Raw genomic sequence first — 20,756 nt, 5'->3', positions numbered from 1 at the left:
AACTTCAAGTAAGCCAAACTATGAAGTGCTAGTCATAAGTGTGATGTATAATTTTTTTCTGTTGTTGTTGTTGTTGTCGTCTTAGTCGAGGTAGAATCGGAGAAGGAGCAACCACAGAGTTGTCTAGGGTGATGGTCAGGTCTGGGGTGGGAGAGCCCTTTCCTGGGAGAAAAATAAACTCAGTCTTGTCAAGATTGAGTTTCAGGTGATGGTTAGACATCCACTGAGAGATGTCGGTCAGACAAGCGGAGATCCATTCTGCTACATGTGTGTCGGAGCTGGGAAAAGAGAGAATGAGTTGGGCGTCATCGGTGTAGCTGTGATAGGAAAAACCATGAGAGTATAACAGAAACAAGAGAATTGGTGTATAGAGAGAAGAGGAGAGGGCCCAAGACAGAACCCTTGATTGTTTTTGGCAACTTCACACCTCTTGCAAACCTGACACCAATGTGCCAATTGTGCCAAGATGATATTCTTGTGAATATCGTGATTGCAATTCCAAAGTCCTTTCCACACCTTGATGGCCATGGTCTTGGTGAACCCAGGTAAGCACCACCTCCTTTAGCATAACTGGCAGCAGCAACTGGTACACAGGCTCAGCACCATCAGGGTAGAATACCTGGCGATAGAGGACACCAGCCTTATCTACTAGGCGGTCCCACTCTTGAAGAAGCACTAATGCAGGCCATAATGTTTGTCGGCGTTCCTCACCATTGGGACGTTTCTTCCGTCTCCAAAACACCAGTATCTTCTGGATAAGGGGATAAACCTGCTGTAAAGATGTGTAGGATGAGGCTGGATGGTGACAGATGCTTGGGTTGCCTCTGCCATTTACAGCTGCAAGATGATGTGATGGTGATACAAAAATGCAAATAAACACAATGACAATACCATAGACAATGGCTGAAGACTAAGAACAAATGTTCTTTAAAAACTATGATAAAAACAGACTAGGTGTTTATTAAATTATTGTGGTGACAGTATCTACAGGTAAATAGGGTTTCACACATTTACTACTTCTCGATAAAAACTGTTCTTCAGTCTGTTGCGTGCCCTAAGTGTCCTGTATCTCCTTGTCACAGGGGAGGGGGGTAAACAGTTCATGTCCAGTATGGGTGGTGTCTTTCGAGATGCAGCTAGCTTTTTTTTTAAGTGTGCCAGCATAGATCTCAGATAGAGGGGATAGTGTGGTTCCAATCACCCTCTCTGTTACCTGGTAGAACCTGACCAGCAGGTTTTGAGGGAAGTAATGCTGCTTCAGTTTCCTGAGGAAGTACAGTGTTTTCTGGGCTTTTCCCACCTAATGTGCAATGTGTGCTGACCAGGGGAGATCAGCTGTGATGTGGACTCCCAGGTATCTGAAGCAGTCTACCCTCTCTATTTTCTCTCCCCTGATGTACAGTTCAGAGTGCTCAACCACTCTGTGGCTTCTTCAGGCAGTTCTGGCTGGAGGTTGGTCCCCCCTGAATAAATAATCTAAAGAACAAAGAACTGGTTCAGAGTATCAGGGAGGGTGATGTCCATGGGGCCTGAGGCTGCACTATTGCTTTTGTAACTAGTGATGTTTTTGATCCCTGCCACATGTTCTTAGAATTCATTGGTAAAGTGCTCCTGCACAGTCCCAGAGTTGATGTTGCAGTCTGCTCAGTAAAAAATGCAGCCAGCTAACTTGATAGTATCGTCTGGTGTATTTGAGTCCAGCCTTGTCTCCGTCATTATCATGGCACAGTTCTCCATATGGCTCGATGTAATCCGCAGTCTTAGCTCATCCATCTTGTTGAGGAGAGACCGAACGCCCTTAGCCCTCCTCGCTTCCCTCGTCTGCGTCGCCTCCGTTTACGTGTTTGTCCTGGGGGAATCCTTGTTTCCCAGGGGTAATGCCATATCTCTGGTGGGATAAAGTTATTGTATGTTGTGGTGATGTCCTCTGCTAAGTCTAACAGTTCAGCTCTGTTGTATGTCCAAAATGTAAGGCCTGCACAACTGGCTGTGGGGCTGTAGATACTGAAGGCAAATTAAACAATGCCAAACCGTGCTGCCCAAAAAGCTCTTGGTAGCACTGGGGAATCACATTCATTCCTAAAAAACTTACCAAAAATCTCAACATCTAGCTCTAGATAGTCAATATAAGGCATAGATAGACCATTAGCTCTAGCTTCAAGCCAGTGACAAGATTGCAGGAATGCATGTCCCATCGGCTTCAAATTTCATCAAAAATCTAAAGTTTTCTGTAACTGTAGAAACCACAGGACAAGTATTTAGAAAACAGGGCACTCTAACTCCACCTATGACCACATCCAAATGTGGACAGGATGACATTAGCTTAGAGGTATCCCCCAAAACATGTGAAACCGCTGAGCCGGTATCCAAACTGTGGCTCTGCAATTTAGTGGGGGCTAGTTTTTTGAGGCCCGACCTGAATTTGACCATCTACCAGACTGCCAGCCTGGGACTTAAGATCAACCAATAAAAAAAGAGAGGGATACAAAACAGCAGTCGGCCACGGCTTGGAGGCTGAGATTCAGACAGGGCACAGATCTTATGGTCACAACCATGCAAACAGCCACAGCCAGAGCCATGACAAACAGCGATCACAGCATGATGCTGATTCAGGAAAGAGGGTACTGCACGCATCAGAAGTGCAGTAATGGCTGATTAAGTTCTGTCTGGTGATTTCAGTGCTCCTGCAAAGAATGCCGGTTATGATCCCCAACTTGCAACATCAACATTATAAATCAATCAATCAATCAGTTGCATATATAGTTGCATTTTAGGTTTATATGCAAAAAAAAACTTCAGGTGCCCAATTAAATCCAAATCCACCATCATATCCTACATTCAATGACTTATGCAGTCTCAAATTTATTCAACCCCCTGAATAAAATAGCAAATAAAAGCTCACATTTGCAAAGCAATTGTTGTCTCAAGCACACATTGGTTGTGTGGCAAGTTGGGGTATGCGATCCACATTCTTTGCCAGTGCCCTGAAATCAGCGCGTAATGACTGGGCAGTGCCCAGCCATAAATTACTTATATTATTTAGTTATTTCCTAGGGGTGTAATACCGTGAGGTGGCGTTGTTGGTTTCCTCTCACCTACCACCACTTTGCCACAGTTGCATCTGGTGTGCTTGAGATAGAACACCTAAAACAACTGGGCTGTTGATCTTGTCATTTGACTGCATGTTAGAAATATGGCTAAGAATACCTCATAAAAGATTACATTGGAAAATCACATGTTGTCTCAAGCGCACACTGGTTGTGTGGCAAGTTGGGGCATGTGACCCACATTCTTTGCAGGTGCACTGAAATCACCAGAGAGAATTCAATCAGCCATCAGCAGTGGAAATATCACTGCATTGTTGCATGGAACTGACCGAGAAGCAATATTTCTATGTTGTTCTGTTACACATATTGTAATAACTGCCTTTCTGCAAGCATCCTGTGAAGGTTCCATGTTTTCTATATCTTCTTGAAGTCCATCAAATTGACTACCCTTTTTTTTAATCTTGTACATGCTTCTTTAGTGTATTTATTGTTATTATTGATATAAAACCAATATCTTCAAAATGTCAGGATTTTTCTACAATTATTTCTTAAAAATTTTAAATAAAGTGATAGTTACTGATACTTATTGAATTCATTGTGCATTATGTGTGCAATGTGGCATTCTCATGTAACATAATATAATTATAACTATAATATAACTGTGATATTGTGAGTAGTATGTTTTACTATGTAAAGTGTCTTGAGATGATGTACCTTGTGATTTGATTGTGCACACTTGCCACAACTGGTTCATATCCTGTAAAGAAATATCAATATCAAAACAACATTGATTAAATAAGTTTGTTTTTTGTTGTTATTTTTTAATGGTTAGTTATACATAAGTCACTGAAAGAAATCTGCAAGTCCATTTGCTACTGACTTGCAATAGCTTTGGGTTAATTTTTGTTTCATCATTTCTTTTCTTTCCCCATCAGGTGCTGTTTTGTATTCTTTTCAGGCTTCAGTAAAATAATGTAACTCTTTGGAGCAAATAGACAGAACAATAAGCCAAAGCTGGAAGCCAAGATGGCAAATGACTCAACTGCATCTGCATAATTTCCAGGGGAGCTGATATAAGCAGGGATGAATGCTAGCCACACAGCACAGAATATCAGCATGCTGAATGTGATGAACTTGGCCTCGTTGAAGTTCCCCGGCAATTTCCGGGCCAGAAAAGCCAATACAAAGCACAGACAGGCCTGCAGACCAATATATCCAAGAACGCACCAGAATGCCAGGCTAGAGCCCACACTACACTCCAGTATGATCTTAGAATGTTCATATTGGGTATTTCTGGATGGAAACGGGGGAACATCAATGAGCCAGGCAGCACAGATAACCACCTGAACCAGAGTGCAGCTGGAGATGATGGTCCTCTGCTGCTTTGGCCCCAGCCACTTCATGATGTTGTGCCCTGGCCTGGTGGCAGTGAATGCAGCCAGTACCACCAGGGTCTTCCCCAGGATGCAGGAAATACACAGTGAAAATGTGATGCTAAAGGCAGTGTGGCGCAGCATGCAGGACCAATATGTTGGCTTTCCAATGAAAAGCAGAGAACACAAGAAACACAGAGTCAGTGCAAACAGTATGAAGAAACTGAGCTCGGAGTTATTCACACGGACGATGGCTGTGTGTCTGTGACAGAAGAAGACTCCACAGACAGCCAGAGTGAAGCAGGTGCCCACCACAGACATCACTGTCAGGGCTATTCCCAATGAATCGAAGGTCAAGTACTCCACTTTCTTGGAGATGCAGGCTGTTCTGTCGTTGTTTGACCAGAAGTCCTCAGGACATATTGTACAATCTACTGAGTCTAAAGGGAAGAAAGTATGAACAATTTTCAGTATTGCATTACTTCTGTACTACAATTGTAAGAATGGATTTGCTTTGACATTTTATTGTTCAGGTCAAACTTACTTGTCTGATTGCTAATTTTGCCACTGTCACATGGTACACAGTCAAAGCAGCAGATAGGCTCCCCACGACGGACAGCCTTCCGGAAGCCTGGAAGACAACTGGCACTGCACACAGACACTGGCACCTAGAGAGGAGCGAACATTTAACCTGATATTGTTAAATGTTATTGGTTAATCTATTAACAGATGGAAAATGATGAAAATTCCAAAACCCCTTGTCAAAGAAGTATGTGTCACTTCTAGTTTGTGTGTTTAACACAGTGTTTAGAGTTTTATGTTGGTTAGAGTATTTGGTCTACAGATGTCAATCTAGTCTGCCGGGAGTCATCAAACAACTTTTTGATGGTCACATGGTTATAAGGTGTACACTGATTACTGGGTTCCTGCCCATAAGCTTTTCCATAACCTGTGGTTCTGTTTAATATATTTAGCTGTAGATCTGTGAGAGCTCTTTCAGAAGCCTTTAATGTCATTAATATTAATTCATTATCTACCTCTTTATCCTGCACATGAGCGTCATAAGGAGCTGGAGCCAATCCCAGCTGACATAGGACAAAAGGCGGAGTCAGACCCAAGACGGGTCACCAGTCCAGCACAGAGAGACAAATAACCATTTACTCTCACATTCTAAAAAGAAATATCCATGAGGGCAACAACACTGTCACCAAATACATCATAGTCCAGCTGGTCTTTGAATCCCTGTTGTGTATGAAAACGTCCACCTGACTTACCTCCATCTCAACCTACAGAACTTCAACAGTTGGCATCTGATGAAGGTAAAAACACGGTGTGAGCAGCTTGCCTCACTCTGATGTCCTGCCCACATTATTCCGTCCTCCTGGATCAACAGCTCCTCTCCAACATCCTTGGTTCCATCAAACAAACCCACACTGACAAATTCAATGTTTCCTTGTGGGCCTCTCTGCCAGTTGATAATATCATAATAGGGTACAGAGTCGCCCTTGGCATCAAAGTCCACCATCTCACCAGCAATCTGAAAGTTCACTTCCTGGAGGTAATGTTGCAGCTTGAAAATGAAGAAATGCACAAAATTGCACTGAATTGCCTTAAACAACGTTTTCAGTAAAATGTTGTCTTGCAGAGCTTCCCAGTCTGTAGAGTTTTGAGGTTTTAAAGACCCTAAGAAACGTAACATAATGTTACACTGGACACATCACATTGAAATAAAAATATCTTGTTGTGTCTACAATGGAACAATAATCAATTTAAAGATTTTCATGAAATATATTTAAATATGGGCCACACGGTGGTGTAGTGGTTAGCACTCTCCCCGTGTGTGCGTGGGTTTTTTCCGGGTTCTCCGGCTTCTTCCCACAGTCCAAAAACATGCAATGTGGGGATTAGGTGAATTGGACACTTTAAATTGACAGTAGGAGTGAATGTGAGAGTGAATGGTTGTTTGTCTCTAGCTGTGTGTGGCCCTGCGATGGACTGGCGAACTGTCCAGGGTGTACCCCGCCTATCGCCCGATGTAGCTGAGATTGGCACAGCACCCCCCGCGACCCTCTGGTGGAGGATAAAGCGGTTAGATGATGACTGATATTTAAATATTCATCAAATATGTGTTATTTAGATTTGAGATATTTTTAAAGATTACATTTTAGAATTCAAATGCAACACAGAAAATATGTTTGCCATTTGTACAGTGTGCTAAATGACTTTGGCAAATGGGAGATAGTGATTGTGGTCTGAGGTCCACCTACAAAACTACAAGGCCAACAATTGGGCTTTGACCCACAGTTTATAATGGTAAAGACATAGCGGATTATACAGTACCTGCCAAGGGTGTATGTCATTGCTCTGAGCACATGAATTGTTCTGAAAAGGCCCCTTCCCTGGCTGACAGAGAAGGAGGTTGTGCAGGGAATGAGCAATGGCATGTACAGCCTTATATACATTATAGGCGACTCTTGGGCTGGATGTATTCATGTAGGCTGAGTGCTGTTCCAGCAGAGTCTCCTGCCCTGAGCAGGGCGGCATCTGGGTAACAGATGATGGAAAAGGACTGCAACCATACAGAGACTCCCACAGCTCATGCACCAGGACATTGTCAGGATATCTCTTAGGGTTTACTGTCTGCAGGAAGTCACCCAGTCTGGAGATATGACCTTTTCTGATGCCAAACCCAATGGTTCCTCCCAAATAAGGGTAATACTCTCTCCCTGAAAAGACTGATGCTGTGACCAAGGCTTCACTCCCCACCCACTGGATTCCAGTGCTGTTCTGAGTCATGTAGTCTCTCAAGAAAGGTGTCATCTCCCCCTCACCTGCAAATACCACCACCACTTTTGCAGTAGAGCTACGCATCACCTTTACAGAGGGTCAGATAATGTAGATCACAGGGTTTTACACAGAGACAACATTAAAACTGAGTGACAATAAGAAAAACTTGTACACAGTGAAAAATAACTAGTATTTCCAGTATCGACCTTAGTATAAGTCTTCAGGTGTTCCTATTGAAGAAAAGAAGTGAAGTCATGTTTTTGTTTCCATGATTCATCATTTCCTGTTGTATTTTGACACTAACATTGAGTCTTGACTTCACACCCTGTATTTTCCCACCATTGAGATTGTATGCTCTGTCCTAATAGTTTCACCTGTGACATTATTCATCTTCCTCGTGTTATGACCCTCTTCATTTTCTGGACATTGTCTAGCATTTTGCAATTCTGATCCTTTTGTCATTTTTGATTTTAAGCACATGTACTGACTTATTGTGGACTAAGTTAAGTGATGTTCTTCGTAAAGGTTTTTTTTTTTTCATATATGGTCAGTTAGTCACACCATGACCTCTCTGGATCTAATATGGGCCAGATGGGATAAATGGATGAAAATGAGACAAAGATACAGTTTTATCCCGGAGTCTCTTAATTTGAAGACAACAGTAGGTCCACAAAAGAAGATTGAAAGGCTTTATGTGTTAATATATGTTAGCAACACAAAAGTGTCTTTAACTGAAACAGAAACACATTAACACTTTAAAAACTTTAGTTCATTTTGTATAGCATCAAGTCACCACTCTACCCAGTCCCTAGAGTTTAGAGTATTAAAGAGAGTCAGTGGTAGAGTGAGTTGTCTTTCAACTGAAAGGTTGAGGGTTTGATTCCCAGCTCCAAGAGTCTACATGCTGATGCGTTTTTGGGCAAGACACTTAACCTCACATGATTGTGCAAGCAGTGTGTGAATGGGTATGAAAGAAAAAATGTGCTCCACATAGATGCAGTGTATGCATGTGAATGGGTGAATGACAAAAACTGTAGTTTAAAGCAGAGAAGAAGTCAATAGTGCCCTCAGTGTTTTCATACCTTCATTATCCTAAGTCCCCCCTGGCGAGTGTAGAGCAGAGGAATCATTTCTTGGTACGCTACACATACTTTGGTTTCCTGTAATTCTCTCAGTAAACCTTTAGCAGCAAAACGGCCATAATCATTGTCTCCTCGCAGCAGCCCCACCCAAGTCCAGTTAAACTGCACCAGCAGCCGTGCAATGGCTTTCACCTGGGCTCAACAGAAAAAAGAATTTCACCCAGTATCACAGACATGAAAAACTTGAACAAATGAAAATATCCTAATAAATTATTTGGTTTTGTGCCCTGTTATAACATGGCTGTATTCTGTTATTGATAAAGCATGAAAGTTTGGCAGAATATATATTGATGTATTAATTGATAGGTACAACACATATAAGCAATGTTCCGTCTAAATAAAATGTAAGCAGTGCTGTGGTTTCTAAGACTCTAAAAAAGCAGAGGGACTAACAATGAAAAAGACATTGACACATATCTATAATAAAAATAATAATAATATAACAATACAAATTTAAATATACTGATGATTGTCATCAAAACAATATAATATTATTATAATGACCAAACCTGAAAAGAAGATACAATATGAGAAAGAGGAAAACCTATACATTTAAAGCCATTTCTCAGTGTTCCAGTGTTTATTCATATATTTAATTGTACAGTTTAAAGCTTTAAAAGGAGTTGTAATAATTATTTCCGATGACAGAGTAGTAAATATGTCGAGCTTTGACTGGACACAATAATTGACCACATGCTTTACATTTTACCTGGTAGTCATCACTAGGAATTACTCTGAAGAAGGTTGGATATTTTTGTCTGTCTGACAAACATGCACATGAAGAAGAGTAGCTGATCTGTGTAAAAAGAGAGTGCAGTGTTACTGAGAAAATAATACATTTTTGTGATGATTGACATAAATAAAACTATGTTACCATGGGAATCCTGAATGGTTGCAGGATTCTTGACAAAACAATAGATTGAGCAGATCCAGAAGCCCCAATCACAGCGAGGAGTGACGAGCCATTTGTGCACATAGAAGAGTTTTCCTCACTCAACCCATTCAGCATCGATAAAACAGCTCTCTGTCCTGTCAGTGGATATCCACACGAATCAAAGATTTTGTAGCCCAGAGTGTGATTCAGCAACAGCGCTGGATTCTGGTTTATCTCCTCCACTGCCAGTCTCATAGCTTGAGCCCACCGGAAAGCCCTGGGATAAAGTCTGTGGCTGATACAGATGAATGTAGTCTGTTCATATAAAAACTTGAACATGATTATAAACACATTCTTTCTACTCCATTTTATATTAAGAGTGTAAAATTAATGTAATTTACATAATTTACAGGAAAAAGTAAGTATAATCGTCCCACTCTCATCTATGAAACTCACCCATTGCAATTTATTGGTGGTGGTCTGTAGGTGCCGTTAAGGTCTGGCTTTTTCAGATTAAAATGAAGGGGGAAAATCCCACCAATGACATAGTCACCCTGGACAAAAAATCCTGGCTGGAAGCTGTTTAGAAGAGTGCACTTTGAGGCTGCTGGTGGAGCTGCAGTGGTGATGCTGGAAAGTGAGCTATCAGTTAAAGTGAAGACACTGAGAAAGTAAAGCAAAGAAAATAAAGCCAGTGAAGTCATAATGTGTCACTGGGATGAGTAGAGAATGAGAGGGACAGAGGAAAAGATAAGGCACTTTATAAAGCCTACAGTATCACACCTTCTGAGTCTTGCATCTTGTGTGGCTTTGGATTGGACAGTAGTCACGTGCTTAAGCACAAGTACATGTGGTAAACTATGACTAAATCCCATCCACTCCGTTAAGATATTATGAAACCTAATCAATCGTGCAAGCAAAGCAAAGCCGATTATGTTGGTTAGCAACGCAAGTTATCTGCTGTGGACAAGTCATATTCTGCTGTAGGCAAAGCAGTTTCTGCTGTAGACAATGCAGCAGGTCTCATGTAGTGTGAAGGATAGTGCAGCAAAAGTGATTGTGCGTGGAACTGCCAGAGTGCCAAACCAGGCCTGTTGTCCCTAGGTTAACGTGAATTAAGTTTGTTAAAAATATCATTTGAAAAAGGCACCATCAAGTCTACATACCCAATATCACTGTGTGCACGCAACCACTATCAGCGGTAACCTATAATTAGACACCCATTCATATATTTTGCATCATGTGACTACGTTACAAAGGAAATAAAAAGGCCTACCAAGCTGCGAGAGGGGCACCTCTAGAAGAGAATAACCTGCTTTAAGGCGACCTACAAGAAACAAATCGCAATCGTCATTTACTGCATGAATGAAAACACACCGGCACAAACATTTCACATCGCTCATACCTGTGACACAGAAGTGGGGCGGACAAGAACAAGGGGGTGCATTCATCATCAGGGAAGAGCTCAGAAACAGCCACCCATTTTATAGAATGGCATCTGAAGTGAATGGTTAACAAGTAAGAGGAGCAATTGAAAGGACACACTAGACGTCAATTATGGCATCTTAATTCTGCCACAATCTACCCCTCCTCCTTTCATCCTCGCCCTGACGATGGACAAAACAAAGGTTACCAAACCTAGTTCCATGGCCTAAAAATAGCGACTAATTCACTTGACTACAGGACCAGAGGAGTTTGCTTGTGAACATCACCACCAATTGGGTCTTCAACTCTACCTAAGAGGAAATTACATTACATTACATTACATTACATGTCATTTAGCAGACTTACAATAAGTGCATTTAAACATTTGGGTACAAATAAGAGCTAGAAGTAAGAGCTTCAAGTAAGCCAAACTATGAAGTGCTAGTCATAAGTGTGATGTATAATTTTTTCGTTGTTGTTGTTGTCGTCTTAGTTGAGGTAGAATCGGAGAAGGAGCAACCACAGAGTTGTCGAGGGTGATGGTCAGGTCTGGGGTGGGAGAGCCCTTTCCTGGGAGAAAAAGAAACTCAGTCTTGTCAAGATTGAGTTTCAGGTGATGGTTAGACATCCACTGAGAGATGTCGGTCAGACAAGCGGAGATCCATTCTGCTACATGTGTGTCGGAGCTGGGAAAAGAGTGAATGAGTTGGGTGTCATCGGTGTAGCTGTGATAGGAAAAACCATGAGAGAGAATAACAGAACCAAGAGAATTGGTGTATAGAGAGAAGAGGAGAGGGCCCAAGACAGAACCCTTGATTGTCTTTGGCAACTTCACACCTCTTGCAAACCTGACACCAATGTGCCAATTGTGCCAAGATGATATTCTTGTGAATATCGTGATTGCAATTCCAAAGTCCTTTCCATACCTTGATGGCCATGGTCTTGGTGAACCCAGGTAAGCACCACCTCCTTTAGCATAACTGGCAGCAGCAACTGGTACACAGGCTCAGCACCATCAGGGTAGAATACCTGGCGATAGAGGACACCAGCCTTATCTACTAGGCGGTCCCACTCTTGAAGAAGCACTAATGCAGGCCGTAATGTTTGTCGGCGTTCCTCACCATTGGGACGTTTCTTCCGTCTCCAAAACACCAGTATCTTCTGGATAAGGGGATAAACCTGCTGTAAATATGTGTAGGATGAGGCTGGATGGTGACAGAAGCTTGGGTTGCCTCTGCCATTTATAGCTGCAAGACGATGTGATGGAAATAAACACAATGACAATACCATAGACAATGGCTGAAGACTAAGAACAAATTTTCTTTAAAAACTATGATAAAAACAGACTAGGTGTTTATTAAATTATTGTGGTGACAGTATCTACAGGTAAAGGGGGTTTCACACATTTACTACTTGTCGATAAAACTGTTCTTCAGTCTGTTTGTGCGTGCCCTAAGTGTCCTGTATCTCCTTGTCACAGGGGAGGGGGGTAAACAGTTCATGTCCAGTATGGGTGGTGTCTTTTGAGATCCAGCTAGCTTTTTTTTAAGTGTACCAGCATAGATCTCAGACAGAGGGGATAGTGTGGTTCCAATCACCCTCTCTGTTACCTGGTAGAACCTGACCAGCAGGTTTTGAGGGAAGTGATGCTGCTTCAGTTTCCTGAGGAAACACAGTGTTTTCTGGGCTTTTCCCACCTAATGTGCAATGTGTGCTGACCAGGTGAGATCAGCTGTGATGTGGACTCCCAGGTATCTGAAGCAGTCTACCCTCTCTATTTTCTCTCCCCTGATGTACAGTTCAGAGTGCTCAACCACTCTGTGGCTTCTTCAGGCAGTTCTGGCTGGAGGTTGGTCCCCCCTGAATAAATAATCTAAAGAACAAAGAACTGGTTCAGAGTATCAGGGAGGGTGATGTCCATGGGGCCTGAGGCTACACTATTGCTTTTGTAACTAGTGATGTTTTTGATCCCTGCCACATGTTCTTAGAATTCATTGGTAAAGTGCTTCTGCACAGTCCCAGAGTTGATGTTGCAGTCTGCACAGTAAAAAATGCAGCCAGCTAACTTGATAGTATCGTCTGGTGTATTTGAGTCCAGCCTTGTCTCCGTCATTATCATGGCACAGTTCTCCATATGGCTCGATGTAATCTGCAGTCATAGCTCATCCATCTTGTTGAGGAGAGACCGAACGCCCTTCACCCTCCTCGCTTCCCTCGTCTGCGCCGACTCCGTTTACGTGTTTGTCCTGGGAGAATCCTTGTTTCCCAGGGGTAATGCCATATCTCTGGTGGGATAAAGTTATTGTATGTTGTGGTGATGTCCTCTGCTAAGTCTAACAGTTCAGCTCTGTTGTATGTCCAAAATGTAAGGCCTGCACAACTGGCTGTGGGGCTGTAGATACTGAAGGCAAATTAAACAATGCCAAACCGTGCTGCCCAAAAAGCTCTTGGTAGCACTGGGGAATCACATTCATTCCTAAAAAACTTACCAAAAATCTCAACATCTAGCTCTAGATAGTCAATATAAGGCCTAGATAGACCATTAGCTCTAGCTTCAAGCCAGTGACAAGATTGCATGAATGCATGTCCCATCGGCTTCAAATTTCATCAAAAATCTAAAGTCTTCTGTAACTGTAGAAACCACAGAACAAGTATTTAGAAAACAGTGCACTCTAACTCCACCTATGACCACATCCAAATGTGGACAGGATGACATTAGCTTAGAGGTATCCCCCAAAACATGTGAAACCGCTGAGCCGGTATCCAAACTGTGGCTCTGCAATTTAGTGGGGGCTAGTTTTCTGAGGCCCGACCTGAATTTGACCATCTACCAGACTGCCAGCCTGGAACTTAAGATCAAACAATAAAAAAAGAGAGGGATACAAAACAGCAGTCGGCCACAGCTTGGAGGCTGAGATTCAGACAGGGCACAGATCTAATGGTCACAACCATGCAAACAGCCACAGCCAGAGCCATGACAAACAGCGATCACAGCATGATGCTGATTCAGGAAAGAGGGTACTGCGCGCATCAGAAGTGCAGTCATTACGCAGTAATGGCTGATTAAGTTCTGTCTGGTGATTTCAGTGCTCCTGCAAAGAATGCCGGTTATGATCCCCAACTTGCAACATCAACATTATAAATCAATCAATCAATCAGTTGCATATATAGTTGCATTTTAGGTTTATTTACAAAAAATACTTCAGGTGCCCAATTATATCCAAATCCACCATTATATCCTACATTCAATGACTTATGCAGTCTCAAATGTATTCAACCCCCTGAATAAAATAGCTCATAAAAGCTCACATTTGCAAAGCAATTGTTGTCTCAAGCACACATTGGCCGGTGGCAAGTTGGGGTATGTGATCCACATTCTTAACCAGTGCCCTGAAATCACCAGAGAGAATTCAATCAGCAATCAGCGCGTAATGACTGGGCAGTGCCCAGCCATAAATTACTTATATTATTTAGTTATTTCCTAGGGGTGTAATTCCGTGAGGTGGCGTTGTTGGTTTCCTCTCACCTACCACCACTTTGCCACAGTTGCATCTGGTGTGCTTGAGATAGAACACCTAAAACAACTGGGCTGTTGATCTTGTCATTTGACTGCATGTTAGAAATATGGCTAAGAATACCTCATAAAAGATTACATTGGAAAATCACATGTTGTCTCAAGCGCACACTGGTTGTGTGGCAAGTTGGGGCATGTGACCCACATTCTTTGCAGGTGCACTGAAATCACCAGAGAGAATTCAATCAGCCATCAGCAGTGGAAATATCACTGCATTGTTGCATGGAACTGACCGAGAAGCAATATTTCTATGTTGTTCTGTTACACATATTGTAATAACTGCCTTTCTGCAAGCATCCTGTGAAGGTTCCATGTTTTCTAAATCTTCTTGAAGTCCATCAAATTGACTACCCTTTTTTTTAATCTTGTACATGCTTCTTTAGTGTATTTATTGTTATTATTGATATAAAACCAATATCTTCAAAATGTCAGGATTTTTCTACAATTATTTCTTAAAAATTTTAAATAAAGTGATAGTTACTGATACTTATTGAATTCATTGTGCATTATGTTTGCAATGTGGCATTCTCATATAACATAATATAATTATAACTATAATATAACTGTGATATTGTGAGTAGTATGTCTTACTATGTAAAGTGTCTTGAGATGATGTACCTTGTGATTTGGATCAATTCTGCACACTTGCCACAACTGGTTCATGTCCTGTAAAGAAATATCAATATCAAAACAACATTGATTAAATAAGTTTGTTTTTTGTTGTTATTTTTTAATGGTTAGTTATACATAAGTCACTGAAAGAAATCTACAAGTCCATTTGCTACTGACTTGCAATAGCTTTGGGTTAATTTGTGTTTCATCATTTCTTTTCTTTCCCCATCAGGTGCTGTTTTGTATTCTTTTCAGGCTTCAGTAAAATAATGTAACTCTTTGGAGCAAACAGACAGAACAATAAGCCAAAGCTGGAGGCCAAGATGGCAAATGACTCAACTGCATCTGCATAATTTCCAGGGGAGCTGATATAAGCAGGGATGAATGCTAGCCACACAGCACAGAATATCAGCATGCTGAATGTGATGAACTTGGCCTCGTTGAAGTTTCCGGGCAACTTCCGGGCCAGAAAAGCCAGTACAAAGCACAGACAGGCCTGTAGACCAATATATCCAAGAACGCACCAGAAGGCCAGACTAGAGCCCACACTACACTCCAGTATGATCTTAGAATGTTCATATTGTGTATTTCTGGATGGAAACGGGGGAACATCAATGAGCCAGGCAGCACAGATAACCACCTGAACCAGAGTGCAGCTGGAGATGATGGTCCTCTGCTGCTTAGGCCCCAGCCACTTCATGATGTTGTGCCCTGGCCTGGTGGCCGTGAATGCAGCCAGTACCACCAGGGTCTTCCCCAGGATGCAGGAAATACACAGTGAAAATGTGATGCTAAAGGCAGTGTGGCGCAGCATGCAGGACCAATATGTTGGCTTTCCAATGAAAAGCAGAGAACACAGGAAACACAGAGTCAGTGCAAACAGTATGAAGAAACTGAGCTCAGAGTTATTCACACGGACGATGGCTGTGTGTCTGTGACAGAAGAAGACTCCACAGACAGCCAGAGTGAAGCAGGCGCCCACCACAGACATCACTGTCAGGGCTATTCCTAATGAATCAAAGGTTAAGTACTCCACTTTCTTGGAAATGCAGGCTGTTCTGTTGTTGTTTGACCAGAAGTCCTCAGGACATATTGTACAATCTACTGAGTCTAAAGGGAAGAACGTATGAACAATTGTCAGTATTGCATTACTGATGCACTACATTGACATTTTATTGTTCAGATCAAACTCACTTGTCTGATTGCTAATTTTGCCACTGTCACATGGTACACAGTCAAAGCAGCAGATAGGCTCCCCACGACGGACAGCCTTCCGGAAGCCTGAAAGACAACTGGCACTGCAAACAGATACTGGCACCTAGAGTGGAGAAACCATGTGCTGATATTGGTACATTTTATTAGTTAATCTACCTCCAAATCGTCTTCGTCTTGTCAATAAAGTATGTGTCACATCTACTTTCTCAAGTGTGTTTAACACAGTGTTGTGAGTTTTATGTTGTTTCAATATATTTGTTCTGCAGATGTCAGTGTAGACTACAGGTATGCCGGTAGTCATCAACAACTTTTTATGGTCACATGGTTGGACACTGAGCACTGGGTTTCTGCCTATAAGGTAGACCATAACCTGTGGTTCTGTTAAATATATTTAGCTGTAGATCTATGAGAGCTCTTTCAGAAGCATTTAATGTCATGAAGAAATATTCATTCATTATCTACCGCTTTATCCTGCACGTGAGGTTCGGGGGGAGCTGGAGCCAATCCCAGCTGACATAGGACAAAAGGCGGGGTAAGACCCAGGACGGGTCACCAGTCCAGCACACATGAATGGTTATTTGTCCAGAGACAAATAACCATTCACTCTTACATTCCATAAAGAAAGATCCATGAGGACAACAACAGTGGATAGTCGTTCACCTCATAGTCCAAATGACCCTGTGTCAGATCCAGTCTGTTCAGTCCACCTGACTTACCTCCATCTCAATCTACAGAACTTCAACAGTTGGCATCTGATGAAGTTAAAAACACAGTGTGAGCAGCTTGCCTCACTCTGATGTCCTGCCCACATTATCCCGTCCTCCTGGATCAACAGCTCCTCTCCAACAGCCTTGGTTCCATCAAACAAACCCACATTGACAAATTCAATGTTTCCTTGTGGGCCTCTCTGCCAGTTGATAATATCATAATAGGGTACAGAGTCGCCCTTGGCATCAAAGTCCACCTCCTCACCAGCAATCTGAAAGTTCAGTTCCTGGAGGTAGTGTTGCAGCTTTAAAATTAGGAAATGCACAAAATGAAAAACTGAATTGCTTTGAACCAATCTGAGATAGGTTTTTATAGATAGTAATTGTGAACTGAAGACCACCTACAAAACTACAAGGCGAACCATTGGGGTTTGACCACCAGTTTGTAATGGTGAAAAAATGGCGGATTATAAAGTACCTGCCAAGGGTGTATGTTGTTGCTCTGAGCACATGAGTTGTTTTGGAAAGGTCCCCTCCCCGGCTGACAGAGAAGGAGGTTGTGCAGGGATTGAGCAATGGCATATACAGCCTTATATACATTATAGGCGACTCTTGGGCTGGATGTATTCATGTAGGCTAAGTGCTGTTCCAGCAGAGTCTCCTGCCCTGAGCAGGGCGGCATCTGGGTGACAGAGGATGGAAAAGGACTGCAACCATACAGAGACTCCCACAGCTCATGCACCAGGACATTGTCAGGATATCTCTTAGGGTTTACTGTCTGCAGGAAGTCACCCAATCTGGAGATATGACCTTTTTTGATGCCAAACCCAATGGTTCCTCCCAAATAAGGGTAATACTCTCTCCCTGAAAAGACTGATGCTGTGACCAAGGCTTCACTCGCCACCCACTGGATTCCACTGATGTTCTGAGTCATGTAGTCTCTCAAGAAAGGTGTCATCTGCCCCTCGCCTGCAAATACCACCACCACTTTTGCAGTAGAGCTACGCATCACCTTTACAGAGGGTCAGATAATGTAGATGACAGGGTTTTACACGGTGATAAAATCAAAACTGAGTGACAATAAGAAAAACTCAGATGTACACAGTGAAAAATAAATAGTATTTCTAATATATACCTTAGAAGGCAATATTTCAGGTGTTCATTTTTTTTTCAAAGTCAAGTCATGTTTTTGTTTACATGATTCATCATTTCCTGTTGTCTTTTGGTACTAACATTGTCTCTTGACTTCACACGCTGTATTTTCCCACCATTGAGATTTTATTCACTGCCCTAGTAGTTTAACCTGTGACATTATTGATCTTCCTTCTGTTATGACCCTCTTCATTTGCTGGACATTGTCTAGCAATTCTGATTATTTTGTAATTTTTGATTAAATGCAGATGTATTTACCTATTGTTGACTTAGTTAAGTGAAGTTTTTCAGAAAAGTTTTTATTGATAAATGGAGATTCTACATGCTGATATTTCCTTTGGCAAGACACTTAACCTCACATTACTGTGCTAGCAGTGTGTGAGTGGGTATGGAAGATGTGTGGCACTAAAAAATGTGCTTCACATAGATGCAATGTATAAATGTGTGATTTATGTGAATGGTTGTAAAGCAGTTTCGAGTGGTCATCAACACTAGAAATGCTGTATATAAAAACAAACTACTTACCGTTTAAAGATAGAAGTTAACAGTGCCCACAGTATTTTCATACCTTCATTATCCTAAGTCCCGCCTGGCGATTGTAGGGCAGAGGAATCATTTCTTGGTACGCTAAACATACTTTGGTTTCCTCTAATTCTCTCAGTAAACCTTTTGCAGCAAAGCGGCCATAATCATTGTTTTCTCGCAGCAGCCCCACCCAAGTCCAGTTGAAGTGCACCAGCAGCTGTGCAAAGGCTTTCACCTGGGCTCAACAGAAAAAGACAATCAACTCAATTCCTTATAAAAAACTTGATGAAAGAAAGCAATATCTTCATAAATGATTTGGTTTTGTATGTTGTTATAACATATTTTTATTCTGTAAATGATAAAGCATGGAAGTTTGGCAGAACAAAGAAAAGTTGATGTATTATTTGATAGGGACAACACATATTTTGTCCCATCTTAATAAAATGTAAGCAGTGCTGTGGGTTGTAAGACTCTAAAACAAACAGAAAGACTAACAATGAAAAAGACATTGACAAACATCAATAACAAAGATTATAACAATAGACAATATACAATTTATATACACTGATGATTATCATCAGACCATATATTATTTTTCATAAAGACCAACCTGAAAAGAAGACAAACACAATATAAGATAGAGGAAAACTTATATATTTAAAGATTTGCCTGTTGTTTATTCATAGTTTTGATTTCACATTTTAATTCTAAGTTGTAATAATTATTTCTAAAGACAGAGTAGTAAAAGTGTCAAGCTTTGACTGAAAACAATAACTGACCACATGTTTTACATTTTACCTGGTAGTCATCACTAGGAATTACTCTGAAGAAGGTTGGATATTTTCTTCTGTCTGACAAACATGAACACGATGAAAAGTAGCTGATCTGTGTAAACAGAGTGCAGTGTTAATGAGAAATGAAAACATTTTTTGTGATGATTGACATAGATAAAAGTCAGTGTTACCATGGGGATCCTGAATGGCTGCAAGATTCTTGACAAAACAACAGACAGAGCAGATGCAGAAGCCCCAATCACAGCGAGGAGCGACGAGGAATTTGTGCACATAGAAGCGTTTTCCTCATTCACCCCATTCAGCATCGATAAAACAGCTCTCTGTCCTGTCAGTGGATATCTGCACGAATCGAAGATTTTGTAGCCCAAGGTGTGATTTGGCAACAGCACTGGATTCTGGTTTATCTCCTCCACTGCCAATCTCATAGTCTGAGCCCACCGGAAAGCCCTGGGATAAAGTCTGTGGCTGAAAGAGATGAATGTAGTCTGTTTATTTAAAAACTCTAATGATTATAAACACATTATGTCTACTCAATTGTATATTAAGAGTGCAAAATTTACTGTAAACACAATTTACAGGAAAAAAAAAAATCCTCCGACTATCATCTATGAAACTCACCCATTGCAATTTATTGGTGGTGGTCTGTAGGTGCCGTTTACATCTGGCATTTTCAGATTAAAATGAAGGGGGAAAATCCCACCAATGACATAGTCACCCTGGACCTCAAATCCTGGCTGGAAGCTGTTTAGAAGAGTGCACTTTGAAGCTGCTGGTGGAGCTTCAGTGGTAATGCTGGAAAGTGAGCTATCAGTTAAAGTGAGAACACTAACAGAGTAAAGCAAAGAAAAAAAAGCAAGTGAAGTCATTATGTTTCACTGGGCAGAGGAGAGAATGAGAGGGACAGAGGAAATTATAAGGCAGTTTATAAAGGCTAAAGTGTCTCACCTTCTGAGTCTTGCATCTTATTAATGACAGAGTGGCTTTGGATTGGACAGTAGTCCACAATCAGGAATTAAAGTGGGTTAATGCTGAAATGTGGGGAAAAAGCTGAGGCCCTAAACAAAGAAAAAACAAATAGATTCTCATATGATAATGTACCTGTTATTATTTATTTGTTGATGTAAACAGGCAACAGACATTTTTTCTCTCCTGATTTCTATGTGGTCACTGTCAAAAAGATACAAACTTCTATTTTTTCATTCAAACTCAGGAAGTTTTATGTCATCTATGCCTTAAAGTCATTAAAACATTTTAACAATGAGTGGACAGAGAGTCTTTTTTTTTTAACCCCACGTTTCCCCTGAGGGCTGTGCCAGCAGTGTGTGAATGGGTATGAAAGATGGGCAGTATGAATGAGTGAGTGAATGGGTGAATAGCAACATTGTAGAATAGAAAAGAGCTATACAAATACAAACCATTTATCGATGTTGTTTAACAGGCAATTCAAATAAGTTTCATTATCTAATGTATGTGAGTTAGTTGGCGTCTTGATCTTCTTGTTGCACTATTTTTTATTTCATTATTTTAAT

The 20,756-nt window shown here is 41.4% G+C and overlaps 2 protein-coding genes across 2 annotated transcripts; both read right to left on the bottom strand.

Annotated features, from left to right (window-relative positions):
* Positions 1-3,847: 3,847 nt before the first annotated feature.
* Positions 3,848-12,807, bottom strand: LOC122766180 (extracellular calcium-sensing receptor-like). Its single transcript, XM_044020846.1, has 11 exons — positions 12,715-12,807; positions 12,204-12,345; positions 10,500-10,550; positions 9,680-9,848; positions 9,224-9,512; positions 9,059-9,145; positions 8,290-8,481; positions 6,761-7,294; positions 5,766-5,990; positions 4,965-5,088; positions 3,848-4,860 (listed from the first exon to the last, which is right to left on the bottom strand). Exons 1-11 carry the CDS (start codon positions 12,805-12,807, stop codon positions 3,959-3,961), a joined length of 2,808 nt encoding a protein of 935 aa, XP_043876781.1. The 3' UTR covers positions 3,848-3,958.
* Positions 12,808-14,950: 2,143 nt separating this feature from the next.
* On the bottom strand, positions 14,951-20,133 carry LOC122765752 (extracellular calcium-sensing receptor-like). Its single transcript, XM_044020153.1, has 8 exons — positions 19,846-20,133; positions 19,398-19,686; positions 19,232-19,318; positions 18,477-18,668; positions 17,235-17,768; positions 16,859-17,061; positions 16,512-16,513; positions 14,951-15,935 (listed from the first exon to the last, which is right to left on the bottom strand). Exons 1-8 carry the CDS (start codon positions 20,091-20,093, stop codon positions 15,043-15,045), a joined length of 2,448 nt encoding a protein of 815 aa, XP_043876088.1. The 5' UTR covers positions 20,094-20,133; the 3' UTR covers positions 14,951-15,042.
* Between the last annotated feature and the right edge of the window lie 623 nt (positions 20,134-20,756).

This window comes from Solea senegalensis, linkage group LG3, assembly GCF_019176455.1.
Source record: "Solea senegalensis isolate Sse05_10M linkage group LG3, IFAPA_SoseM_1, whole genome shotgun sequence".
Classification (NCBI taxonomy): Eukaryota; Metazoa; Chordata; class Actinopteri; order Pleuronectiformes; family Soleidae; genus Solea; species Solea senegalensis.
Note: the sequence above shows the minus strand (reverse complement) of the source record. Positions and strands in the feature narration are given on the sequence as shown.